This window comes from Oryzias latipes, chromosome 24 (assembly GCF_053564925.1).
Source record: "Oryzias latipes strain Hd-rR chromosome 24, Olatipes_Hd-rR_3.1".
Taxonomy (NCBI): Eukaryota; Metazoa; Chordata; class Actinopteri; order Beloniformes; family Adrianichthyidae; genus Oryzias; species Oryzias latipes.
The window spans coordinates 1,964,961-1,991,179 of record NC_136260.1 but is presented as its reverse complement, the minus strand read 5'-3'; the positions used below and the strand labels follow the sequence as shown (position 1 = coordinate 1,991,179).

Below are 26,219 nucleotides of genomic sequence, written 5' to 3'. Positions count from 1 at the left end.
TGAGATGCTGCTTACAGCTTCAAATAACATGTAGAATGTATTTCAAACTTCCTGCATAAATCCGGTGCAGCAGCACAGAGGAAGCGTTTCTGCCACATTCAGGAGCGTCACAGCTGCTGTTCAGATGAAGGGCTGTCCGGAGTAAAGAAGAGGCTCACCGATGGCGGGCGCGTTGATGCACAGCTCTCGAGCCAGCAGCAGAAATGTCTTTCCCAGGACGTAAACATTCACCTGGAAACAGGACACAGGTGAATCCACCTGGTGGGCCGCCCAGCATATAAACAGTCAGTCGTACCTGCAGCAGGTCGCTCAGGTCCAGCAGCATGTCTGAGGCACAGTTCAGGAGCTCTTTCACTGGTTACTGAACCTGATAAGTTTTACAGTGACTGCGCTGAGTCAGGCAGGTGATCAGGACACGACTGGGTTGCTAGGATACGAGGCGTCCCCTCTGTGCGACACACCAGGTAGAGGCAGGCGGCAATGACATGCTCCGTCTTGCGTCCTCGTGTCAGATGCTTGCTGACCGCCAGCTTGAAGAAGTTGAAGGCCGTGTCCAGGCAGTGCTGGTTGAGCTGAAGCTGGCTGCCAAGCTTCTGGATCTGACGCTTACCTGCAGACATCAGGACCTGCTTACACCTGGAGTCGGCAAGGACACCAGAACAGGAGCCTGCACTCACCATTCTGCAGGGTCTGAGCACGAGACTCCTTCCCAACACTGGTGTGGAACCCAGAACCAAGCAGGGGAGCTTTGACTGGACCTGAGGACACAGACATCTGTTCAAAAATATGTCTACATTGGACCGAGCGTTGGAAAAAGTCAAAAGAACATTTCCAAAACTGGACAATGTAACCAGGATTTTAAAGGTAACCATGAGTAAGGAGCGGAGCCTGACTTCCCAATCCCTGTGGTTGAGAAAGAAGATGCCTGGTGAGGAAAAGAGGGCTTGAAGCATCCTTAGTGAGCAGAAAGGAGGTGACCCAAACCATGAGAAGCTTAAAGCCACTGTTTCTGTTAGTTTAAGGTGACACCCTCCCTGCAGACAGAAAGCACGCAGGGACAGAGAGGAAACGTGGACCCAACGTTCCCGGTTATGGTTCCGTGCAAACGATCCTCTCGTGTTCACCCAGACCTGCTTCACAGATCATGACTTATCCTCAATTATCAAGAACATTAGACTCTGTTTTCCCAATACTTCACACTTCCCTGTCCTGGGTGGTTGGACCCAAAGGGGGCTCACATGTACTTTCAGTCTGATAAAGAAGTGGGGGGATGGGGTGTCGGTCCTCGGCCTGTGGTATTGTAATCCCAACCCAAGGCTGGAAAACCAGACCCTGTGCCCTTCTCCATAAGGGGGAGGGGTCCAAGAAGAGAAGAGAGGTGTAGGGGGGGGAACGATTGTTTGACTTGATCAATTTATATTCCTACCAACCAGAACGATCTGTCTGAAGCAAATTGTTTATCAAATTGAATTGACCTACACCCTTAAAAAATCATTTCAAAATAAAATACATCCATTCATCAGTATTGGAAAATACCATTTGGATTGAGTCACAGTAGGTTTATTTGACTATAAAGTAAAAACGACCAAGTGCTTCAGCGGACAACACACATGTGATGACATCATCAGTCCGTCATTCCAGTCCAATGTGTGGACAGACTTTGAATAAAGTCATGTGACCATCCAGTGTCTAGAATGTTCTAAGAATGTTCCCTTTGGATTCTTTGGATGTGGAAAAACAACAGTGGTGAACTTTAGGAAACTAACATGTGAATGGATTTGACATTCATTCTAGTTTACTTGTTGGTTTGGACACAGATTTCATTTCCACTTGATGATCTGGAAGAAATCCAAGAATCTGGAAAACTTCACTGTTCAGTATCAGGAATTTCTGTCTGAGTCTGACTGCTGGAAGTTTGGATCAAGATGATCTGGATCCACTTTAGGAAAATTGACCATTAAATAAATTATGATATGAATCAAATTGTTGTTCAAATGAATCGTTACGGCCCTAGAGAGGTCTGAAATCTTAAGGGACTCTACATTAAAGCCTGTAAAAGATGCGGTTGAGAAGCCCTGATAGTTGTTACTGAAACAACAGTGTGGGAAACCCTCACATTATCTGCTAACACAGAAGCGTGTTGTAACAAAGGTTTTCTTTTAGATTCTTCTCGGCTCACCTTACAAACATTTAAGATAAAAATACTTCAGAAACTTAGAGGGTTTTGGCTTTGACAGACGGATTTCAGAATAAAGGTGTAGGTCTCTGACGTGTTTTCAGTCTGAAATCTTTCTTTGAATGTTCCGCTCTGTCATGACGTGATCCAACTGTTGTTGGTTCACAGAACTTTTGCATATTTTCATGTGATTTTTCTGTAAAGATCTATTGTTGCTGGTGTGCAGTTTTGTTGCATGTTTCGAAATCCAAGATCAAAAACAACAAAGACAACATTCATACAGGCATGTGAGATACACACAGAGACTTTATCACAAGTCTAGCAGCAGATAAGAGTAGAGAAAAAAACTTATTAAACCCACATGGAAACACTGTGAAAGGGTATCTGGGAATTTTTGACATCACAGACAAAAAGAAAACTGTGAATTTTCGGTAAAATTTGAGAGTGCGGTAAAATAACAAAAGACGGATTTGAAGGCAGAAAAACCCCAGATAACATCCTCCAACCTTCATTCAGAGGCTCCTCTGTGCCCCCTAGGAAACAGTTCGGGAGGGGGCACTTATCAAAAACCAAACAACTCAGCTCCAGCTAGAGCACTACAGATGACACGATAACGTCTCAGCAACCCCCCCACCCAGAAAAAACTCACAAGCACAGACTCTACAGTAAATGACATCTTTAAAAACAGGTCAAGCAAAGAATCGGCCCCTTTCATCGGAGCACATGACCCCCACTGATGTGATGTTCAGCATGACTCTGTTGGAAGAGGATTATCTTTTCTTATTTATTTTTTATGATCGTTATTTTCATAAATGCAAATGTCTTTAATGCCTTTTATTTCTGTAAGCTCCCTAAATGTTGACCTTAGTTTGACACAGATGAGGTCACTTCCTGCTTCATGCCAGCAGGGTTCAGCCTTCAGCTGTAATCAGACTAAACCAGTCTCACCTGGGACCAGCCTCCCTGACAGCCAGCTGATAAGGTCACCTGGCTGCAGTGACTGGCTCTCCTCTGCACACAGAGACATCTTCCAGAGTTTGAGTTTTTTCAACCTCAGCATGAAACCTGCTGTGATCGTCTTTGGGTGAGTTTCTCAGAAGGTTGTTCTTGTTGGAGGGAGGCCCCTCCCACCTCAGCAGTTAACTGCTGAACTCTATCTTCCAGCCTGGCATGGTTCTGCTGGAGATTTAATGAAGGAGTGGCTGCAGACCAACTGGAGGGTGAGTTGGTTTCTGTGTATCCAGGTGACAGTGGGCTGGTTCTCAGGACTGCTGACATGGCTGACCTTTGGTCTTGGCAGGTTTTATTCAGTGGGAATGTCGTGATCGACACCTGTGGATCCAGGTGGTCTCGGCTCAGCCACCGCGCCTGGAAGCTGTCGGTCAGTTCCACTCATTCATTGGTTGCTGGCTGTGAGGATTGTGTGACTGTGAGCTCCCCCTGCAGATGGAAGTGAGGTCCATCTGATTGACAAGCAGCTGGCCTCGCGCTGTGGCTACACCATCAGCTCCTTAAAGCCTGAGCCCTTCTACTCATTCAGAGCCTCCTACTATTCCTGCTTCACCCACAACCAGGTAAGGCCCCCCAGGTGAGGTTTGGAGGCTTGTCTGGGTACCAGAACCCTGTGTCCTTTGTGGTTAGGATATTGAAAAGAGAACTTTTAAAGCCTAAGGATGCATTCTCTCAAGCCTATGACTGCTGTGGTGCCGCCCCAGCTCCTACTCTGGTTACCTTCCAACTTCACGAAATGACAAAGTTCAGTTCTGATGCATCGCAGCACCTTGGGTGAAAGTCTGATTTAATGCTGCTGGATGATGCAGAACGACGAGGTGTTCGTGTTCAAATTCAATGTGATGGTGAGTGACGATAGCGGCAGGTGGAGCAGCCGGTCCGTTTCTGCGCTCTGTCCCGGTCTGGTTTGGACCCACAGGGAGGTCATCTGTGAGGAGGACTACATGGAGGCAAGGACAGGACATTTGACCCAATGGAAAGCTGCTGAGGCCGCTTTGACAGTGCTGTGTCCACAGGTGAACGTGAACAGACAGTCCTCGTGTGGGGGCCAGATGGGGGAGGGGGCACAGGTGTGGCAGGAAGCTCTCTTTCAGGTAAATCGCGTGTTTGCTCCACAGTGGTTACTAAAGCAACCCATGTTAAAATGTCAACGGTCGGCTAGAGTACCCCCCCCCCCCCCACACACACACACACACACATCGCCTGCACACTCCACACACTGGGAAGCACACAGCTTCACATCTGCACAGCAGGAGGCCTGCAGAACAACTGTTTTTTGTTTTTTACCCTGACACCAAAACTGCAGCACTGCATTTTCTACATCCGTGTGACTGGTCTGCTTTTTGGTGCTCAGGCTCAGAGAACGGCCAGTTTTGCCTGGCAGCTGATGTTCCTACAGGAGGATGGAAGATTTCCCTCCATGTCTCCCCTTGAGGCGCAGAGGTGGGGCTACAGCCTGACGGCCTCCACCCACAGGCTGGTACTTCGTGCTCCGTACCAGCGACCGCATGCTGTGCTGACAAAGGTGGGTGGTGTCCAGGAAGTTGACTTTTGAAAATGAGTGGTTTAGACTGAGCTTTTTTTCAGGTGGATGGGGTCCCTGTAGAGGTCCTCCGGGTGTTCCTGTTCTTCAAACAGAAGCTCCTGGTGGTGATGATAGACGTGTCTATGGCCTGCCCCGTCAGTAAGTCATTCACTGACCTGTATGCACAAGCAACTGTTCAGTCTGGGCTCATACAGTTTGATTTCCTCAGATTCTGCCATGTTTGACGGCACCCAATTACAGTGGGACATCCCCCAGATTATACCTCCTCTTGTTGGCGACGGAGCAAAATTTGAAAGTCAAAACTTTAGTCTGGGAGTGGAGGGCTTTCTGCTGGATGAGTCCACTGCCGCCTCCAGAGGACTGAGCCTGCTTCAACAAGGAGGAATGGTCAAAATTAGAGTTCCTTTTGGGGCAGAAGGCGGTTACACAAAGGTACACCCTGTCTGTTGTGGGGGTAGAGGTTTGTTTGGAAACGCGCACCGTGGAGTGTGTGGTCTGTCCAGACACGCAGACCTGATCCTGTGCTCTCTCTGCAGAGTCTGGTTCTGGAGAACGTGTATAAGGAGGCATTTACGATGGAGCTCCTGTATGAACATGTCTTCTCGCTGGTCTCTGAAGATGGGAGCAGCTTCCAGACTAAACACAGAATGTTGAAAGTGCTGGAATCACCTCTGATCTGCCGCGTGCCTTTCAGCCTCAACAGTGAGCTCTCAAATTGGCTGAAATTGTAGGATGGTGTCGGCATAAATGATTCTCATGTCTGTATGCAGAGAGCATCAGTGAGCAGCAGATGTTCAGCATCTACTTGGGGAACATTCCTGCAGACGTTTTCTTGGAAGAAGTTCTGATAAATGGAAAGCAGCTGCTGGTGTCGGGGGAGCCGAAGCTGGGATTGAGCATCAGGCCAGTCGTGCACCTGAACGGTAGCCGAGGTTATGAGCTTCAGCTGCCCTTTGATGATCCGGCTGTTCGCTGGACGGTGAGGCGCTCCTGTTTAGATTTCTGGCAGAAGTTTCTGGCTGTCATGTCACATTTGTCTGACTATCTGCTGAAAATGTTTGGTTTTGCCCCACAGAACATGGGTGGAGGTGTGGTGCTGTATACTATAGATGCAAACTTCACACTCACTGTGATGCCTCACAGGCAGTCCTACTACTACAACACTGTGATCACAGCGCAGGTGCTGAATGCATGTAAGTGGTTGTCAGAATTGTCCTGATTCAGGAACTGGACTCTATCATGTTTTTTCTGAGACCTGCTGTTCTTAAAAGTCCCTCCAGAAATCACAGCTCAGTGTTTGGAGGGAGGAATCTCCTTCAGTGTGGTGAGACCCACACTTGGTCTCTGGGAAGTAGGAATCGACCAGGAGCCGCTGACGATGGAGCTGGTGGCGCAAAGGGGGTACCGCCTTTTGAACGACAGTCTCAGAACTGTCCTAGAGGTCCCCATCTTCTCTGTTGGATACACTTATGAAGTAAGGGAGCCGCCAAGTCCTTCAGATGTTTCAGCTGCTTCTTTAACTGCAGTTTATCTTCAGTTTCTTCCACTTTAGCCACTAAACATTCAGTTTCTTCTTCTTCTGTGTTTCATATGGAGAGACTGTACTTGAAATTGTGTATTCACATGCGCACCGCGCACGCACAACTTGAAATTACACCAGCTTAAAACTAAAAATTCTAAGCAGCTTCTGTACATCCAAAATGCGTATTCAGATTTTTTTTTTCAATCTTATTGGGCTTGTTTGTTTTAAAGAGGACAAATGCTGGCGCCTCCCCTTGCCTGGCCAAACAGTATTGTAGGATCATCCCATCCTTCAGTGGTCACAGGTCTTCTGCCTGCTGGTCTATATGGAAGGAGGAATCCAAATTGATACAAGTGATCAATGAGGTTGAGGAATGTTGACGGGTCTAAGCACCCACTGGACTCCCAGATTCTGGAGTTCAGGAAGTGCTGTGTGGGTTCAATTACTTGCCTTGGATTGTGGTTTGGGGAAAATGATTATTACTGAATCTCTTCCCTATAGCTTATCATTCAGATTGATCTGCACTGTGCTTGTGCCTTGAGATGCTTTCGGGGGTCAATTCCAATGATGCAGCGTCTGGGTTTTGAGGACCACCAGCTGGTCATGATCTCATCAAAGGCCTGTTCTGATCAAAGCTGATGCTCACCTGAGGGTACTAGAGGCTCAAAGCAGGGATCCGTTATAGGTTATTGGTTACCCCCCCCCCCCCCCCCCCCCCCATTTCCCTACTTTTAATAAGCAGGTTCTCTCCCAAACATCTGAACATTTCAAACACCAAGCAAGGCTCCATTGATTAGCAACTGCTGGATGTCCACGATGTCCACACAAGTGTAAACATTTGTAACTGTAGTTTTTGGGATGATAAACCACTGACCTGACTGCAACCATACGGAGACATGGTCTGGTTCTGTTTGACCAGTTTAGTTTAGCATTTTAGGTCTTGTACATCATGCAAAACTTGGACTAAATCTGTTTCTCCAATTCTGCTTTTAAGGAAATAAACTTGTCGAACTTCTATGCCACATTCAAACTGCTTTTAAGAGACTCTAAAACTCTGGAGGTCCAAGCATCAACCTCTAAACGCTGCCTCTTTAAAACCAGAGACATGATAGGTAATCCACCAGAACTGGAAATGCTGCTGGATGAGATTCGTCACCTGGTTCATCTGAGATGTCTTTTTTTTTTTTTTGTTTTTCAGTCTGCTCTTCAGATGGGACCATGACAGTGGTGGCAACCCCAGCCTCCACCTGGCCCTCAGTACAGCCTGAGAGGACCAGTCTGCTAGACCGCCACTGCCGGCCTAAACAGACCGACACAAGCCGCGCTCTGTTTGAGTTTAAGCTGGACTCCTGTGGCACCAGGGCTGTGGTATGAATCCTCTTTGACGATGACTGTTTGCTAAAATGGACAAATGCAAAACAAGACTTTTATTCAAATATTCAGATCATGGTAAATGGGTTGTTTGGGTTCAGTAGAATTTGAGTATAAAGTCTTCACTTATAGAAGCAGCAGATATTGGTAAAAGATGGGATTTTTCAGAGTTGACTAGTCCGTTCAACAGGCTGGGGATTGGTACGTGGTTTATGAGAATGAGATCCTGCACGATCGGCAACTGATCGCAGACGGCCCGAACTTCATCTCCAGGGAGCCCCAGTTCAAGTGAGAAGTCGGTGTAACTAGATCTAAAAATATCAGGATAGAGCACTGATCACAGTTCTATTTACAGAGTGACAGTAAGGTGCTTCTATCCCCTTGGTGCCATCAATAGATTATCCATAGACCGGTTCTCAGCAGCTCCTGGAATTGGATCCATCAAAGTCTTTCAGAGCCACAAAGGTCAGTTCAGTGATGACACTGACTGCCTTCTTTAAGGTTTTAAACTTTACATACTCTTACAGACCCTGGGAACAAACACTGTCCACATAAGGCTGTTCCAAACTCTCCCCTTGACGAGCTCCACCCCAACCTGGCTGCAGGGGAAGACCTGACCCAGAGAGTCATTACCCCTCAACCTGTGCAGAGTCACTTGATTCCAGAATTTAATTCCAAGATGGATGTCTCCACAAATCCTTTAAAGTCTTTAGAAACTCAAACGCAGCAAGTCCCTGAGTAGGTACCTGGTCCTGCTCTTTTCATGAGTGACCACAAAAGCTACTGGTGTGTAACTTTTTCTTCTGTCTAGACTGAACAGGTTGCCAGACAGTGGAACCCAGTGGGTACGTTTCAGGACGCCAACGCCAAGCCCTGTGGGGCCAACTTGGGAAGGACCAAATGAAAACGTGAAGTTTTTTGGTGGGATTTCTGACACGTCGGGCAGTGGCGACTCAAGGGGGTGGGGACAGAAATCTGAGCGATTTGGCTCCCCACACTACGAGAGATTTAACACAGATGGGCCAATCCACCAGCCTGCAAGTCCACATGAACCGCCTCATGCCCCTGACCTCCACCCACTACTACCACCAAAGTACCACATTGGAAATCAGTTACTTGTGTCCAGCAGAGACAAAACACCGGCACCAGCTTCTTCCACCACATACACAGTCACTGACTGGTCCAAGAAGGTCCTGGAGCCTCCCGGGACCAAAATGACCAACGTGGTCAGCAGAGACGCCCAGCCCCCAAACAGAGCTGGGACTGAGAGCCAGAACGTTCAGAGCATAAGAGTAAAACCTCCAAGTAAATTTATGTCTTTGAGCCCAAATCTCAACCAAAAGCCTCTAGTTCAGAGAGTGAACCCTCAGACAGAAAACCCTCATGCCTCTGTGACCACATCAAGCCGACAGAACCTCTGGATACCCCAACAGATGTTTGAGCACAGACGCACAAACCCAAGGGAGGACACAGTCTTTCAGAGAGCAAAGGTCTCATCCCTACAGGAACCAGCTCTACACAGGATCAAGCCAGATCAGTTAAAACAAAGCCCTGGTCCTTCTTCACAGCAGCAGAAATGGGTCCCATCCTTGGCGGAAACTGGCATAAAAACATGGGGGTCATTTGGAGGAGGTGATCTTCAAGGTGCAGGTAACCGACTGTTAAATGATTTGCTTTTCAGATGTTTGACCTCTTCTTCCATCAGGGATGCCTCATGGTGGCTATGGCGCTGCAGAAAAGGTTCAGTCTGAGGGCCAGAATCCAGAGATTGCTACCAGGATGCAACTCCACAGCTCAGTGCACAAGAAGGGCTTCAGCACAGGAAACACAAACTCCTCAGTCGCTTCCTGGTCGACCCTCCAAAACAGTTTCCAAGACTTGGACCAGAGAGTGCTGAGCTGTGGAGAAGAGTCTGACCTGCGAGGGACTAGTGTCCATCAAGGTCTTGTCAGACGCATGGGTAAGTACATTCACATCTAACTCCACCCCTTGGAAAACCTCCTTGTAAGAACAAAAGCATAATTTCTGCTACAAGTTTGACTAGAGTCCAAAGTGCTGCTGTTTTTTTTCCAACCAAAGTTTTGCTTTGAGTCTGAGCTCAACAAATCTGAAATGCTTCCCATTTATCATGAACCCCTTTCAGTGCAGAGGGGAAACTGTTCTGCCTGGGGTGGGGAATCCACAGCCAAAAGGGCCAGTATATCTGCAGTTTCCAGTTATCCTTTCTTTTCTGGTGGTTTAATACCACGTGAGTGTGTTCAACAAATTAGAACCTAAAAGTAAGTAAGTCATGTAATGTCCCCAACCCTGTGCTAAAAGCTGCTTCCCCTTATCACATGGAGAAAAGTTGGCTTGGCAATGGACCATCTAGGACAGGAAATACTTTTAATTTTGATCTTCCATCTCTTTATTATCATGGTTTTAACTGTATGCAGTGGATTGCTAGCCTGTTAGTGCTCCTCATGGGTCAGGCTCAAAAGTTCCTCTGAGGTACATTGCTTACCCACCCACCCCCTGAAATATAAAATGTAAAGATGCATGCAGTCTCTGCGTCATTAGCCTCTAGAGAGCAACCACACAATGCCACTGATGGCATTTAGTACAAACTAAGGGAAATGTCTCCGCCAACAAGTACAGCTGCCGGTTTTGATTCAATGAGAAGTGAAAAGGGCAAAGAGGCATTTGAAAGCAGTTATTGATCCACCTAAAAGTGAGGTGGATCCAGTTCTGCACATGTCCATCTGAGACCACACACTGCTACTGCACCACCACACAGAGGGGATCTTCCAAACTGTTAATGGGCTGTACTTCTGCTTTCTCTGCAGGTAAATGGATCAGCTGATGGTTGACTGACGACTATTAAAGATTTTTTTTTCCACATCTACTGTCTGATCTGTTTTCTAAAGCTGTTGTAACCCTGAAGCTAAATGCTGGTAAACATTCAGTGTCATAAGGTTTGACCTGGGCCTCATCCAGCACAGACGGCTCAACCTGATTTTAAAAATAAAGTCCAATTCTGCTCAGGGTGCATTACTTTGCATCTCTGCAGAACCAGATAGAACTGATCTCTAAGTAGAATAAAGATGGTGATTTGACTTCATAGAACTAGAACAATTAAACTGAGCCGTGAAGTGGATCTTCAGGAATCCAAAGATCACTTACAAGCAGATCGAACTTCAACCAAGTTTCAGTGACAAGAGTGTGAGTGCTAAGCTCTGACAGACTGGGCCGTCCATCTTACCATCAGCAGACACAAACTGTCCCACAGCAGAAGACACGCCTCCACTGCCCTCCACAAACTGGACCTCTGAGACGATGATGTTGTCCTCTAGAACAGAACCACAGCTGGTGCACACGGCGCTCCCCCGGGCTTGGTCCACGTCAATGTCACCCCCTCCACAAGTCTTACACACCCGGGAGCTCATGGTAGATGGAAGGTGGGTGTAATCTGAGGAGGGAGGGGTCAGAGGATGAAACCCATTGGGGGGGTCTTTTCCCCTGCAGTTTTACTGCTGCAACATCAACTGCTAGACGCACCAATTTTGTCATTGTGCTACTGTTAATTATTAATCTTATATATTTGAAAGAGCTGTGGTAAATTTCATTAAAGTTGTAAACGCACAGAAAGAAACTCATTCCTCTGACATAGCACTTCTGTAAACGAGGCTCATACCTGTACAGGTGACCTGTGCTCCAGGATCCGGTACAGCTGGTTCCGAGCAGCCCTAATCAGACTGAGCGGGACTCGAACCTCACATGGGTTACTCCGCTCCTGCCTCCTCCAGCTCGCCGCCTACAATAATTCAATAACAAACCCCAGAGTGAGTCCAGTTCGGCTGTTAGGACGACCAAATCCTCGGCGTCATATTCGGGTCAGACTCCGGTTCTTTCTGCCCCAACGAAGACCCCCCCCCCTCCGAGTTGATCCACAGAGATTACTAACGAATAAAGATCGCTTATGGATCATAAACTAATACACCAGCTTTGTTTTCTGACGGCGCACAATTATGACGTAAACAAGTCGCATGGATCAAGGGGGAGCGCGATCAATGACGAGAGACTAAATCTGTTAGAACTGAGACTATTTATAGTTTTAAGCAATAGTTCTGATTCTGGATATCTTCGTCATTCCATGCTGTGTCGGTCAGCGACGAAGAAAATGACTGGAGTGTTCTACAGATCCGTGGTGCCTTCGGTGACCCCCAAAGCACACAATGATCCGACCCGCGGCTCTGGATGGCGTCACATGTTTGGGCGGGAGATTCTCGATGCCGTAAACACAGGGCTGGGCGCGTGGACAGGAGGCTAAACACACAGAGAGGCTGGGCGCGTGGACAGGAGGCTAAAAACACAGAGACTGGGCGCGTGGACAGGAGGCTAACACAGAAACAGAGGCTGGGCGCGTGGACAGGAGGCTAAAAACACAGAGGCTGGGCGCGTGGACAGGAGGCTAACACAGAAACAGAGGCTGGGCGCGTGGACAGGAGGCTAAAAACACAGAGGCTGGGCGCGTGGACAGGAGGCTAACACAGAAACAGAGGCTGGGCGCGTGGACAGGAGGCTAAAAACACAGAGGCTGGGCGCGTGGACAGGAGGCTAACACAGAAACAGAGGCTGGGCGCGTGGACAGGTCAGGAGGAGCAGGTCATGGTTTGGGATCAGCTGTCGCTTCCCCCGAGGATCAGCTCTGCGCTCCAGAGAAGTGAGTGTTGTTGTTTTTCACGCGAACACTCCAGTTCTGTTAGAGAGAATCCTCGCTGCGTGGGACTTCTAGTACCCAAAGCTACTACAGGTTTGACATTTCTGAAACGATTTAGGAATCTTAGATGATTAGATTAAGTCGGGGTCACCGAACTGTACTTAAGTCAAAAGCTCAGCTGCTCGAGTCATTAAAAAACTTAATGGACAAACACTGAAAGAAGGAAGAAAGTGTCTATTCGCATGTCATTTTTGAAATACGTGCAGCCAGAGCTGAATCTGTTCTTAGCTGCACAGACCTGGAGGAACTTAAGGTCAGAGTTTCCTGACTCTGTTTCTGCAGCTCCCCCATGATCAAATGCAGAGAACGCCTTTCACACCCATAGGTGCGTGAAGTCTGGAGTGGCAGAGAAGAATGTTTGTTCAGGACATGGATGAGAGCTGGACCACAGTGGTGAGATGTTCTGCAGGTGGAGGTGGGACTCCATCAAGGATCTGCTTTGAGCTCCTTCTTGTTTGGGATCAATCAGTTCAGCTAATCAACAACTACTGAAAGTGGGTTAGTTGCAAAAAAGCAGAGCGGTAGGAACAGGGACATGGAACAACAAACGGGTTTAGACTCCTGGTGTGGGAGTCAGGAGGCAGAGCTGGAGGTGGCAGAGATGAAGATGTTGAGGTTCTCTTTGGGAGAGACCAGGATGGATCAGGAAAGAATCCATCAGAGGAACAGATCATGGTGGATGTTCTAGAGATAAATGCAGGGAAGCAGATGGAGATGGTCGGACACTTTCAGAGGAGGAACAGTGATGATGTTGGAAAAAGGATGCTGAGGTTGGAGCTAGCAGGAAAAAGACCAAAGAGGAGGTTCATGGATGTAGAGGAGGAGGACATGAGGGTGGTTGGTTGGTGGGAGTGAGGAGGATGCAGACAAGAGGATGAGATAGAGGCGGATGATTTGCTGGGGTCAAAAGCAGCAGCTTAAAAGACAAAGAATAAAAAATATGACAGAGATTTTACAGTGCTTAGCAGGCTACAGACCAACCACGGTCAACGGACCAGCACAGGAGCAGAAATGCCGTATTGTAAGCCACTTTCAGTCAGGTCAGTGAACGCAGCGTCTTTTGAATGGGTTGACGTAGCCAGCGTGGAATAAGCTGATTAAATTTAAAACAACAAGCTGTCAGCCTGTCTATTGTTGTAGTGACAAGTGATGGCAAACGAAGCCTCATCAGGCTTTGAGGCCTCTCGGCCAGGTGTGATGGAAAATGATTTAGGGCTCAAATGAACACTAGGGCCACCTACTGGTCCCTGAAATTAAAGCCGAAAAGGTTTTGAAAGGCTCCCAAACATGCTTGTCTGGGCTTGCATCTTTCTCTTACAATAAATGGGTTGGGTATCTACATGCTATAACGACACTTATAGTTACTGTGAACATCAAGCTGGAGGTGAAATGTGCAAAAACGCTGTAGATCAAAATATACATGAGGAGGTTTGAAAAGAAAACATTGGAAATTATAGTTTGGTTTTGGAAACGTTTAATTCTTTCAACTATGAACTAATTTTAAAATTTGAACAGTACATCTATTAATGTCAGGCGCGGTAAAGTGCTTGTGTTACTTGTCAGGGTGATTGTGTGACTCTGCTGGTGTGTAACACAGGTCACATTTGGCACCATTATGATGTTTTTATACATTTAAAAGCAAATCAGTTTCACTTTTACTAGAATCAACCAATTCTTTTTTTATCAGGCAATATGCTCATCCTTGGAGAACAACTGTCTGAATGAAACAGATGATGCAGGAGAACAACAACAAAACCAGCTAAATAAGCTACAAAGAGTCAGAATACTGTAGACTAAATTATCCAAATGTTTGTGGAAAAATATTTTAACTTCTTGGGTAACAACAAATCATAGAATTTTACATGCATGCTGTCTCCATACCAGAACCATTCATGATCATCATTGATGTTAGATGCCAACGGAAACGCCAGCCTCCTCACAAAGCTACGTCAGGAGGTGGATGATGTGCTTGACACACTCAAGAGCCACACTATAATTTGACAACCCTACGTGTCTCCTTCTGCAGCTAATCTGAAGTCGGTCCGGGAAGTCCTGTCCTTGCCTGCTGTGGATGTCCAGAGACTCACTGGGCTGGCCCATCCTGAGGTGCATCAGCTGCTCACAGCGGCTGCACACGCCTGCAGAAGACACGCCCCTCTCTCAGGTGAGGCAGTGTGTTCTAGGAGGAGGCGTGGTTCAGGGCAGGTGTTTCCTCTGTGTGTCTCTGCTCAGTCCTGCAGCTGCAGCGCGGTGAGTGTTGCAGGTGTGAGTCTGGACTCAGACTCGGTGTAAGCTGTCCAGTTCTTGATGGGCTGTTGAGGGGGGGTCTGCCTGTCGGGGGCATCACTGAGCTGTCAGGACAGAGTGGAGCTGGAAAGACCCAGCTGGCCCTGCAAATCTCCCTGTCTGTGCAGTACCCTGTTGAGCATGGAGGCCTAGGAGGAGGTACATAAATGTGAGTCAGTGAACACAGCATTTTTTCAGACAGGTCAGTGAATGCAGCATGTCTTGCAGGAGCGCTCTACATTTGCACCGAGGACTCCTTCCCCATTCGGCGCCTGCAGCAGATGATCTCAGAGCAGGCCAACCTGCGTTCGGAGGTTCCTTCCTCTCTGATCAGGGGTTTGCGCTTCAGTGACCATGTTTACATCGAACACGCAGCTGATCTGGTGAGTTTGACCTCTCTCAGCTTCTGGGATCACAGCTGCAGCCTGACGGGTCCTCCTGGCCTGCAGGACTCCCTGCAGGTGTGTCTGTCTCGCCGCGCCCCCGTCCTGCTGGCTGCAGGTCTCGTGCGGCTCATTGTGGTGGACTCGGTGGCAGCTTTGTTCAGGAGTGAGTTTCAGGCAGAAGACTGGATGGAGAGGAACAAACAGCTGCTCACCTTCTCCTCCATGCTGCACCAGTTGAGTCAAGAATTCACAACTCCTGTCCTCTGCATCAATCAGGTCAGTGAACTGAAGGAAACATTCTCCACGACTGCCTGAAACATATCAGCTGGAAACATATGACCACTAAAAGTGAATGAAGGATGGAGTCGTTTCTGTAGATCTCAATCACATATTTGGGATTTAGATTTTGATTGTCTCCAGCTTTTTTAGTCATTTTGTCTTTTGAAAAGCATTGATGGTGGATCCATTCATGATGGAGGTTATGTTCAGCTAGATGAAGATGCCATGATTGAAAAAAACAAGCAGCAACATTTCAAACAATCTGCAGACACCGTCAAACACAGATGAAGATGTTTACTTTTGAAAAGCTATCACCAAAAGAGCACAAAGCTCCGTGAACCACATGGAGCTGCTGTTGATTCTGGCTGACACGCTTTTCTTCACATCCCCACAGTTTGGAACTATCTAAAACAGTGAGGAAAGTTACAATTAAAAATGGAGTCACGGGAACTGTATTACTGGAATCAAAGGCCAGCGGAGCTAAACACCAAATATATATATAATAAATAAAGGAGAAATGATGTTTTAATATTACTGCTTCACTTCCGACGCCCCAAAGTTTCTTACTGTTTTTCCACAAAATAATAAAGTTCTGTATATTGCTGTCCTCTTTCCAAGACGTTTTCTTTATTAACACCTGATTGCATGATCAGAAAGGGCTGCTCTCTGTCTGACAACATGAATCTGAAACAGTCATTTATGTTTAAAATACGTTTAGAAACAGAAATGATCTATACGTTCTTAACAGAAACCTGCAGCACCTGATGGTGTTGGAATGAAAAGTTGTCTAAATCCGCGGGTACGCGCTCAGGTTCAAATCTCTGCTTTACACTTCATAAACACGCTTCCTCGTCCCGGCTGTTAGACTCTGAGCTGTCGCTCATTGGCGAGTTTTTGCTGATGACTGTTGGTGTTGCAGGTCACGGATGTTCTAAAGGATCATGACAGTCTGGGGTAAGGAGCTTTCCATCCTCTCACAATTCTTCTTGATCCAGTGGTGAGGGCCAAACCATCTGGTGTGTTTCCTTCTGTGTCAGACCTCTGTCCTCCTCCGTCACTCCCGCTCTTGGCCTGGCCTGGGCCAATCAGGTTCTGGTGCGGCTGATGATACGGCGACTTCAGAAGACAGTTTCCCGTGGCGACCAAAGTAGCGCCCTCCGCCAGCTGGAGGTGGTGTTTGCGCCGCACCTGGCCCGCAGCAAATGTGAAGTTGCTGTTTGGAGGGAGGGGGTCCGTGGAGTCGCGGCTTTTGAGTAACTTGAGACCTGGACAGACCTGGACATGTCAGACTGTCTCTGTGTGCACAGGTCTGTCAGCACTTCCTCAAGGACTGATCCAAGAACAATGACTGACTGCCGCTCACTCTATTCAGTGCACTTGTACTATAGCTATGCTACTGCTGGACTACAATGATATCACTCTGGAACTACACCTGTACTGCTGTGGTGGTTTTAGATCAGTACAACAGTACAATACAATTAGACCTGTTATACAGTTTTACAAAATAAACCATCATTACCCTGCAAACGTATGCTAGAGTTCTGAGGACCAGTCAAACTTCTAAATGAAGCTCATCATTGGATTTTGATGAAAATAAGAAATGTTTGTCTGTCATTCAACAATTCTAACAGCTTCTGAATTTGTGTTCCTAGTAAACAATTACCACATTTTGCAGCCCAACAAAAATCTTTGCTGGTTTTTTATTGCCAGACTTAGTCGTCTGTCTCTTCATTTGATTGTACCTGATAGATGTCGTCTCCTTTAAGTCTTCTTTATTGCTGGACCAGGAGAGCTTTTTGCCCAGAAATGACGTCAGAGGTCAGGAGGATGTATGCCTCCCATCTGCACACGCACACACTTAAATCCACAATAAACCTGTTTGTCGTAGGACTTTTATTTTGAAATGATTGGCCGAGGTGGTTCTGTTATTTCCGGGAAAATAACGGGCACGCGCAGCATCGGTGCTCCACATCGGATGACCGTTTCCTCAGCAGCATACGGCAGCGGTGAGTTTGTTTGCTTAAACCAGACGAGCTGTTGTCTTAAGTGGAGTCAGGTCGGTCCGTAATCAAAAACAGATGACGTCATGTTGAGCATTAGGCGCGGCCCTTCTGACCAACGACGTTTTGATGAAATCATGATGGCGGTAAGATGACGTAACTGAGGCTTCCCAGGTCAAAGTGAAGACGCTCCAGAAGTGGTTCGGACATGTCCTTGATTCTAGTTAACCGGGCCGGTTCCGCTGTAGTGGGTGGAGGCGCAGGGGCGTGGCTTCCTTGCGTCTGGACGGCTGTAGGTTTCACATGGTGGGGTCGGGGGGTCTTCCAGAAAGCAGGTTCTGCTAGCTCCCACTGTAAGTTTGAGACTAAGGAAGTTGATAACCTCAGCTTTCAGTTCCAGAAACAGAGGTATGTTTCAGGGTAAGTCAAGTTGCCATAGCAACTCATGCTCTGAACATAACCTGGTCTGGAGCAGGTTTAGTTGAAGGTTAGTTTGTTTACAGAGAGGTGAAACAGCATGGCGTGTCCATTTGAAGATGATTTAGTGGATGAAGAAGCTCAGATAATACTTTTTCCACCATGAGAGGGTGATAAGACCACATATGGATGTTGGAAAGATAAACTTTTTTACTTTGATCTAACTTAATTATTTGCTTCAGTTGAGATAAATCAATTATTTTTAGTTAAGTCAGCTTAAAAATAACACGTAGTTATCAGACAGTTATTTACTTTCATTCAAATTAATTCAATTAAGTAGGTGTAATTTTGGTGCTGCTGTTAGATCGGCACCGCAAGGGATTGTGGGATATCATCCCTTTTCCTGTCTGGACGGATTTGGGTTTAAGTGTGGGTTTTTGACCAAATGTGTTTAGTTGTAGCTTCTTCTTTTTTTACTGTTTTGCCCAGTTATTTGTCCTGTTATTTTTAATTCTTTCTGCACCATGAGTGAGAGGGAGGAAGACGATGATGATATTTAGCAGCCCTAGTGCAGCAGTATGGTGTAAGAGCTGAAGTTACAGTTATAATTCAAAGAATGTTACATATTGAAAATCCACATTGTATTATATATTTTAATATTATAAAAATGAGAAAATCTGCAGCCTCTAACTTAGTTATATGGGAGTTCAAGAAGTGCATTAAATGAAGATGGAAAAACGTTTAATTGAATTTGAGTAATATGACATTCATTTAGATAAATATGTAAATTTGAGTTGTATAAACAATTATTGAGAAGGAATTAGTAAGAAATTAGGTTGGATAAATTTAACTCAATTACTTGTTACCAATTGAATCAATTCATTTAAGTGTTATAAGTTATGTATATAATCATCACAATTTAATGTAAGATCAGAAACTCGTGCGTTTACTTTGGTCTTTTTCTCCAAGCAGAAACTCTTTCTTTTGATGATGATGCAGCCGTGTTACTTTTTTGATGGACGTATAATCTTCATACGCCGTCATTAAAATCTCAGACTCCGTCTCACTGAAGGATAGCGCTATCTTTTTTTTCTCCGCGCGTTTCCATGGTGTCTCTGGAAATCGCGATCCATTGAGAATGTCTTTATGTACCTGCTGTGCACATGCGTTAACCCAGGGTTTCCAAGTCCAGCGTAATTACGCTAACTCATATCCGGTCTTTTGGAACCGACATACCCAGAGTAAGCAAGTTCAGGCGGATTTCAGCCAGAGTTCAGGCTTAAAGTCAGGGGAGTTTAAACATGCTTCCTGGAATACCCCCCTGGTGCAGTGGTTCTGATCCAAACGGGATTTCCAAACAACAGACTTCTGGACTAAACTCTGCATGTGGTAGAAGTAGGCATAGGAAGGAACCAAATAAATAAAACACAACAAAAACCAGAAGACCAACACCTCTGGTTGTTGTGTTTATCCTAATGCAGAGATGGTGCCAACCATCCAGAAAATGAGTCCTGCCAATGAAGCAAACGGCTGCAAACAGCAACCTTGGTCAAGCTGGATTTATCAAAGGTGGACGCTAAAGTGACAATGTTCACAGACTTGTTAACATAACAGGCTTTTTCCACTATTAAAAACCAAGAAACCCCCGTACATACTCTTGTTAGACGCAAAAAAAACCACTTGAGTAAACTGGAAGTTTCTCACCGCTGCCCTCCATAAATTTGGGTTTGGAGAAAAACCCCACTGCATCAGTCAGCCCAAAAGACCAGCACTCTAAAACAGCTTCAGTCTTGGAGGAGGAACCAGACGGGGTGGCCCCCTCTCCCCCTCTCTGTATTTATTGAACCAGTCTGCAGCAATAAGATAGCATGAGGGCATTAAAGGAACTAAAAAAAAGCACAGCCATCAAAAATTGAGTCTTTATGCAAATGATATAGTACTTTTTCTACAAAATTCACAATCAAATACCAAACCAGATGTTGATAATTGATCAATTGAATTGAACTGCTGATGCATTGAATTTAGAGTTTCTCACAGGGAGAAACTCTGTCATAATGGCAAATGATAACACAATTCCATCTCAATCTTAACTTTGAAGTGAAAGTTTACTCTGAAAGGTTTAAGAAAAGCCTAATCTAGAGCCTTTAATCCATCCAGTGGGTAAACCTCTGAAAACTGTCTTGTTGTCTGTTCGCAGACAACATGGTGACCATGGCTCCCTGCACTCCCCTATTACCAGTTATCCTCCTTCTTGTCCTGCTCGGTCCAGCTTCCCAGGAGACCATTAACCCCGCTCTGGTTGATCTGACGAACAGGAACGCAGACTTTGGCACTCGCATGTACCGAGCCATCGCCAGTCGAACAGATGATAATATCTTCCTGTCTCCTTTCACGCTGTCAACTGGACTGCTTGTGTTGTTGAGCGCCACCAGTGGTTCAACTCAAGAACAGCTGTTTCAGGGACTCACACTGACTGGTCTTGACCATCAGAGCCTTCCAGGTAAGTCAGGTGTTGTGTCTTCTTCAACACAATAGCCCAAGTTCAGGAGCCAGAGGAGCTGGTGAGATGCCAGAATGTGGAGACATAAAGCTGTTCTTCTGGTCTTCTCAGATCTGTTCCGGACTCTGAGAAACGTGGTCCTGAGAAGGGATGCAGCCAACTTACAACAGGGTGCAGCTATATTCCCTGGAGAGAATTTCCAGCTGTCAACAGCCTTTCAAGATCTGGTTCAGAACAAGTTTGGAGTGAAGGCTCAGAAGTTGTCCTACACATTGCCTCGTGAATCTGAAGATGCCATCAACGGCTGGGCTCAGGAGCAAACTGAAGGCAAAATCCAGGAGCTGGTGCCCACCCTAGACCCACAAACACAGCTACTGCTTGCCTCTGTTGCCTCCTACCAAAGTACGTAACCCTGGAGTGCACCAAGGGACAGGGCTATGTAAAATGCTCTTTCTCTGTGATCACATGTGGTTTCCACAAACATTGGTTACATTTTTATTTGGTTATTAATATCTGTTTTCACTTTTTGTTTCCTTTTTATACTTTACACACCAGTGATTGTATCTTCTCAGTGAGCAGGCTTGTTGCAGTGGGATCTCCCGGGTCTGGCTCCTTGCTGTGATCTGGGAGATCCTGTGGGGGCGTGTTCTGTGTTAATGAGTGGGGCGGTCACTGGTGTGGATTGGGTCCCAAATGATCATTTCCCTACTTAAGTATCAAGTCAGATTTCTTATCAATGTATCATTTTACGCTTTTTATGTGTGTGTGAGTTTTTGTGAGTGTGGCATTGTATGTGTACTTCTTTTGGTCTTGCTTTTGGTTTTTAAAATTGGAAAATGTTTTATGTGCAGCACTTTGATGTTACATCGGTCAGAAAATCAGTCCGATAGCTCATTTGGTAATGTGCAGAACTGACGTGCAGGAAACCAGGGTTTGATTCCCAGGGTGCACAACAATGAGTGTCATCCAGTGTGGGTCATTTGGCTTCTGCCTAAATATGTGGCCACAAGGGGCCGAAGGCAGAATCCAAATTCTGACCCTCCCCACTTTGCTCCAATTGGAGCTGTAGTCGTGTCTGAACTTGTTTTTTTATTAAGGGAAGCCGTAGTGACTTAGAGCTGGCTATCCCTCCACGGGGAGGTTTTAGCACGGCTTTTTAAAGCTATAAAACCATTATAATGTATTTCCTGAGCCCTTAGTCTGAGCCCTTCCTGCGCTTATGTAGACGAGTAGTGAATATTAACGACATCATCTAGTGGTAGTGACATAAGAATCTGAAGACACTGTTTTTCCATATCTCTCTGTTTGGAGGGTTAAATCTAAGACCAGGGAGAAAGAAGCCAGAGTGGTAGGGGAAGAATTCGGATTTGGTCTGAGTCTGAGTCTCCCTGGGTTGGGTCCCAGCCTGGAAAAATTACAAGGTTGTGTCGGGAAAGGCATTAGGACTCTCTGCCAAACCAAATGTGCCATCAGTGAAAGCGGATTCGCTGTGGCGACCCCTGAAGGGAAAAGACAAAAGCTGATGAACAGCGTTTTTTAAGTTCCATTGTTCTGCATCTTTCAGCTCGCTTTAATCCACCGTTCAACTCTTCAGTCACTCTGGACGAGCGGTTCTTCGTGGATAAGTACCATGTTGTCATGGTTCCCATGATGTTCCGAGCTGATAAGTACTTTCTGGCGTATGACCGCTCGGTGAAGGTGGGTGTGCTGAAGCTGCCCATGGCAGATGGAGCAGCCATGTTGGTGGTGCTGCCGGATGAAGATGTTGACATCACTGCTGTGGAGGATGAAGTGACATCTGAGAATATTCAAGCTTGGATCCGACAGCTGAAGAAGACGTGAGGCTCCTCATTGGTCTTTTCTTACATGGTCTCCTTTTCTTCTCTTTACTTTTTGCCACTTAGTTTCTCCCACCCTTCCTTGTTTCTTTTATTTTCATTGATTTTCCTGCCCCTCCCTGATTTGAAGCTTTAATTATTCCTGCCTCCTCCCCCTTTTCCTTTATTTGTTCCCCGTCCTTCACTGTTCTGTCTGTGAAGCAGCCACTTTAACAGAACACACCTTTTCCTCTCTCTGAAAACAGGAAGTTGGAGGTCCAGCTTCCTCGTTTCACACTTGAGAGTTCTTACTCTCTGAAAGACACCCTCCAGACTCTTCATATAACTCAGGTGTTTGAGGACGACGCTGACATCAGCAACATGGGTGGAGCTAAAGGAACTAAACTCACTCAGGTGGGTGATGAAGTTAAAAACTTTAACTAAAGTTTAAGGGAGGAATTTTATTTTTCACAAATAAACACAAAACAACCGCTTCACATGCTAAAGTGACTCACCTTCTGGACTCCAAACCCTTGAGCTCAGTGTAAATAAAGTAAAATCACTATATGGATGCTAGGAACATTTAAAAAATGGATTTTGTGTGAAAATCTTTGACATTTGCATGAACCTTTTGTTTGGTTTAACAACCAAATGTCTGGTGTCTTAAATGTGGCGTCTTTTGCCCCTCAGGTTTATCATAAATCTGTCATCTCCGTTGATGAGGCCACCGATGATGGCATTCAGGGCAGAGACGCTGCGTTCGCCACCCCTCCTCCTCGGCTGACTATCAACAGACCTTTTATCTTCATCATTTTTCAGCAGACCACCGGCAGCCTGCTCTTCATGGGGCGGGTTACCAATCCACTCAAAAATTAAATGTTGAAAAAGCTAAACTTTCCGCCCAGCTTTTGAGTATACCTGTTTAACAACAACTAAACCGTTTGATGTAAATATTATCCATTAATCAGTGGTTAGCATGATGTTGCTCTGTGCATGCTAATGCCACGTTAGCCGTGTGTTTTTGTTCTCTCATGCTGATGCTAATATCCTAGCATAATGTTGTGTTGGTTGTCTTTTAGCCATTAGTTATTTATGAAATGTTCAAGTAGAAGTTTTTGATGTTGAATTCTGTGAACACATGAACAGTGGAATGAGTCCAGTGAGGTCAGGGTGGTCAGCATGGAGCCTCGTGCTTCAGGGACATTTTCACTCAGAGCAGCGTTCTGCAGGTTTTTGTTGGATGGCACCAGTGAAGGTTGGTTATGAAAAAAACTATTGAAGCAAATCTCTATCAATAAAACATGGTATGTCCATGGATTAAGTTTCATTTTAAAGCTTTGTCTTGATTATTTTTTGTTTAAATAGCTTATGTTAATTTCAAATGTAAGAAAATAACATTTTACTAACAGTTTCTTAAGTTGTTAAATTTTTGCTTATGAGAAAACAGTTTTTCCTATTTAAACAAAATTAGTTTGAAATAGAAATGTAGCACTTTATTCTGGCTAAAGCTCCCTACAGGACACCAACTGAAATCTGATCAACTTATCTATGAAGCTGTATTATAGGACATATAATTACACAACAAATATCTGTAAGGTGGTTCCACATCCTGATTGACTGATCCAGGAAATCAGCAGCAAGTTCTGGAGCACTTTTTCAGATAGTTTGAAGGAGTGCATGAAGCTTTCCACATGCTGTCCAAGGTCATCTCTTTCAGACGGATGAAGGCTGCACCAAGTTTAGAGTTTCAAAGCCAATAAGCACATGCTAGGAAACCATGTATGCTGACGGCTTTAATGATATTAAAGCTTTGTGGAACATTGTCTGCCTCTGCATTTTACTGTCTGATGAAGATTGGAACCAGAAAGTCAATGTGGAGTAACCATGCATCACAGTGACCTCACCAATCAGCTGCTGGTTTGATTTCTCAGGAGTTGGTTGCCTGCTTTAGATGTCCTCAAAAATTAAGATCTTTCTCTGACATGCATGACTTCACGAGTATTTATTCAAATAGACTTCATTCCTGACACAGTTGGTCAGACCTGACCACTCTGCTGTCTTATTTTGGAAAAATATGGAGCTCTTTTTTCACATGTGTACAATAAGATTATTGTAAGGATTTGTTATGGTAGAAAAAAAAACACATGGCGGTTTATGATGCAGCAGCAACACTGCAGTCAACAGTCGGTGAGGGGATGAACAGCAGGAAAACACTAAAGTCTTCTGTTGATGCGTTAGATTTTGGGTAATTTTCTTTAGCTTCTGTCTGATGTAGTTGTGGAGCAATGGTGACCCCCGTCCTCTTTAGTCCTGTCCTGACTGGACGCTGAAGGAGCCTGACTTCCTGTTTAGGAGGAAACAAAAGTGGTTATATTGTATAGACAAACACAGAAACTGCAAGTGTGTAGAGCTAAAGAAAGGATCAGACCAACGCAGAAACAAGTCGGTTCTGCAGCAAACATTACAGCTAAACTACAGACCCTTTATCTAAGAGCTGGTTCTACATTTGAGCCATAGCCTGATATCGTTCTGCCCCCCCCCCAATCTAAAATCCTGATTCTGAAATGGCTAAGAACAGAATCAAGAGTTTCCATGGAGAAAAAAAAAAACGGGTAACAGCTTTTTGTTATACTTTATTCACCAGTGAGCATCCAGGGCTCGGGCACTGAGACGATGGACAGCTTCGAGTACCAGCCCCCCAGTGGACAGTGTGGGAGCTAGCAGGCTCCAATGCCAGGGTCAGAGCTAGTGTGCCTCACCGCCCAGGCTGTCAGGCCCTGGGCAGCCGAGCCCGCTATACTGGCAGACGGAGAGCCACCATGGGTGCTGTCATAGTGGGCACCATCACTCCAGCTCCATGGGCTTATGATGTTTATCTTATTTTCATTGAGAAAATAATAAAAAGATCCCCCAGTTTTCTTTTCTTTTCCCCTCTTTGGTAATACCCCCTGGGCCACAGACAGACGGACGTAACGTTTAAACGGCTGTAACCCAGGTGCAGCTTTCACTGCAGGAGTGAAGTACACTGGGAGAGACTAAATGATCTGGTGAACCCAGACACGGCGACAAGCTCTCCATAACATATAAACCCAAGCTACTCGCTTAACGTCATCCATGTTTCCAAGATGTGGAGATGAATAAAGTCCATAAAAACGTTGGTTGCTCTGTGACCGGGGCGTCAAGGTGTCAGACAGTAAATTTGATCAAAAGAGAGGCAGCAGACGTGGATTTGACCCGGTGTGAATGCAGCATTAGAAGTAGCGGTACCACAGGTCCTGCATTCCAACCGCTGTTAGACCGTACAACTCAACAGTCCAACTACAGATACATTAACCTTTTTTCTATGATAAACATTCAATGCACTTCTGCTTTGTCTTGTCTGAAGAACACCTAGGGCCTGAATGTTAGTTCTATCAAAGAAGACCCACAACAGAGCCTGTTTAGACACAGGGAACTCCTCCAAGTTCAGTCTCTGCCTGAGTGTCTTTCTTCCTCTTTAGACTGACATGTTCATCTGCATAACGACATAACGCCATCTCTGCTTCTAGCTGGTGGAAGAACACTGTTGAGTGGATTGAGCTAAGGACTAAAGCAGAACATTCTGGATTAAAATAGGGTATGCACTGTCCCAAATTAAGTTGATGTCCAACCACGACAGACAAGGTTTGTGTAAAAGAAACATCAGAACATCAAGGTCTAACCATCACAAGGATGCTCGTTCAACAGGAAATAAAACTCTTCTTTGGATTTGTGAAAGATACAGGATAAACAAAGCAGTTTCAGAATTGGTCTGGACTTACAGTTTTCTAGACCGACTGTCCTTCACCCCGCTGCTACGCTCCATTGTTTTACTGCTCTGCTCCAAAGTGCTACTTCTGTGCCCTCTGTGGTCCAAAGTACTGGTTCTGTGGTCTTTGGAATAAAAACCACTATTGCTGTGCTCCATCACACTTTTCATGGAGTCCACGCTGGTAGTTCTGTCCAAGATACTGGGTCTGTCCAGTACACTTGATAGGCTTGTGTCATTTCGTACCAGAATCGGCATAAAGGAGGTGGTCTGGGTTGTCATGGTGAAGTGACTTGTTCTCAGGGAGGCATCTGCAAAACACATGAAGTGATGTACTGTATATGTCAGAAAAACATGCAAGG

At 45.8% G+C, this 26,219-nt stretch overlaps 5 protein-coding genes across 19 annotated transcripts in view; 3 read left to right on the top strand and 2 right to left on the bottom strand.

Annotated features, from left to right (window-relative positions):
- Positions 1 to 11,681, bottom strand: part of brf1b (BRF1 general transcription factor IIIB subunit b) — a 28,674-nt gene extending 16,993 nt beyond the window's left edge. For 2 of the 3 annotated variants that reach the window (XM_004084010.5, XM_011492124.4), the window contains exons 1-6: positions 11,300 to 11,681; positions 10,868 to 11,074; positions 678 to 758; positions 437 to 610; positions 296 to 327; positions 159 to 231 (exon numbers count right to left, since the gene is read on the bottom strand). In XM_004084010.5, coding sequence (XP_004084058.1) covers positions 159 to 231; positions 296 to 327; positions 437 to 610; positions 678 to 758; positions 10,868 to 11,051 — 544 coding nt within the window. In that variant the 5' untranslated portion in view covers positions 11,052 to 11,074; positions 11,300 to 11,681. The remainder of the gene's footprint in view (positions 1 to 158; positions 232 to 295; positions 328 to 436; positions 611 to 677; positions 759 to 10,867; positions 11,075 to 11,299) is intronic. The other variant, XM_078943092.1, reaches the window with a different exon arrangement.
- On the top strand, positions 3,090 to 10,506 carry LOC105357248 (uncharacterized). Of its 3 annotated transcripts, none has more exons than XM_011492121.3 (21): positions 3,090 to 3,260; positions 3,341 to 3,396; positions 3,477 to 3,557; positions 3,623 to 3,750; positions 3,997 to 4,137; positions 4,204 to 4,281; positions 4,542 to 4,712; positions 4,775 to 4,871; positions 4,942 to 5,165; positions 5,270 to 5,435; positions 5,504 to 5,712; positions 5,809 to 5,926; positions 6,005 to 6,207; positions 7,250 to 7,367; positions 7,454 to 7,623; positions 7,817 to 7,914; positions 7,982 to 8,091; positions 8,154 to 8,364; positions 8,438 to 9,258; positions 9,332 to 9,586; positions 10,452 to 10,506. In XM_011492121.3, exons 1-21 carry the CDS (start codon positions 3,235 to 3,237, stop codon positions 10,466 to 10,468), a joined length of 3,498 nt encoding a protein of 1,165 aa, XP_011490423.1. In that variant the 5' UTR covers positions 3,090 to 3,234; the 3' UTR covers positions 10,469 to 10,506. The 3 variants fall into 3 exon arrangements, with proteins under 3 accessions (XP_011490423.1, XP_011490421.1, XP_020570277.1); XM_011492119.3 differs by having other exon boundaries at positions 8,438 to 9,270; XM_020714618.2 differs by having other exon boundaries at positions 8,438 to 9,276.
- A 208-nt stretch (positions 11,682 to 11,889) lies between the features above and the next one.
- On the top strand, positions 11,890 to 17,240 carry xrcc3 (X-ray repair complementing 3). 3 transcript variants are annotated; one of them, XM_020714629.3, is made up of 7 exons: positions 11,890 to 12,328; positions 14,412 to 14,549; positions 14,618 to 14,830; positions 14,900 to 15,054; positions 15,121 to 15,333; positions 16,256 to 16,290; positions 16,374 to 17,240. In XM_020714629.3, the coding sequence occupies exons 1-7, from the start codon at positions 12,274 to 12,276 to the stop codon at positions 16,591 to 16,593; spliced, it is 1,029 nt and encodes a 342-aa protein (XP_020570288.1). In that variant the 5' UTR covers positions 11,890 to 12,273; the 3' UTR covers positions 16,594 to 17,240. The 3 variants fall into 3 exon arrangements, with proteins under 3 accessions (XP_020570288.1, XP_078799222.1, XP_020570286.1); XM_078943096.1 differs by having other exon boundaries at positions 12,126 to 12,418; XM_020714627.3 differs by lacking the exon at positions 11,890 to 12,328 and adding an exon at positions 13,152 to 13,425.
- LOC101174720 (protein Z-dependent protease inhibitor-like) lies at positions 17,203 to 23,893 on the top strand. 3 transcript variants are annotated; one of them, XM_004083953.5, is made up of 6 exons: positions 17,203 to 17,342; positions 19,951 to 20,253; positions 20,365 to 20,655; positions 21,818 to 22,091; positions 22,337 to 22,484; positions 22,761 to 23,893. In XM_004083953.5, the coding sequence occupies exons 1-6, from the start codon at positions 17,240 to 17,242 to the stop codon at positions 22,944 to 22,946; spliced, it is 1,305 nt and encodes a 434-aa protein (XP_004084001.2). In that variant the 5' UTR covers positions 17,203 to 17,239; the 3' UTR covers positions 22,947 to 23,893. The 3 variants fall into 3 exon arrangements, with proteins under 3 accessions (XP_004084001.2, XP_011490419.1, XP_078799221.1); XM_011492117.3 differs by having other exon boundaries at positions 17,332 to 17,482; XM_078943095.1 differs by lacking the exon at positions 17,203 to 17,342 and adding an exon at positions 17,530 to 17,689.
- The window catches only part of ppp4r4 (protein phosphatase 4, regulatory subunit 4), a 32,585-nt gene continuing 30,216 nt past the window's right edge, over positions 23,851 to 26,219 (bottom strand). For all 7 annotated transcript variants that reach the window (XM_023952867.2, XM_023952864.2, XM_023952865.2 and 4 more), the window contains 2 exons: positions 25,871 to 26,168; positions 23,851 to 24,414 (listed from right to left, as the gene is read on the bottom strand). In XM_023952867.2, coding sequence (XP_023808635.1) covers positions 24,375 to 24,414; positions 25,871 to 26,168 — 338 coding nt within the window. In that variant the 3' untranslated portion in view covers positions 23,851 to 24,374. The remainder of the gene's footprint in view (positions 24,415 to 25,870; positions 26,169 to 26,219) is intronic.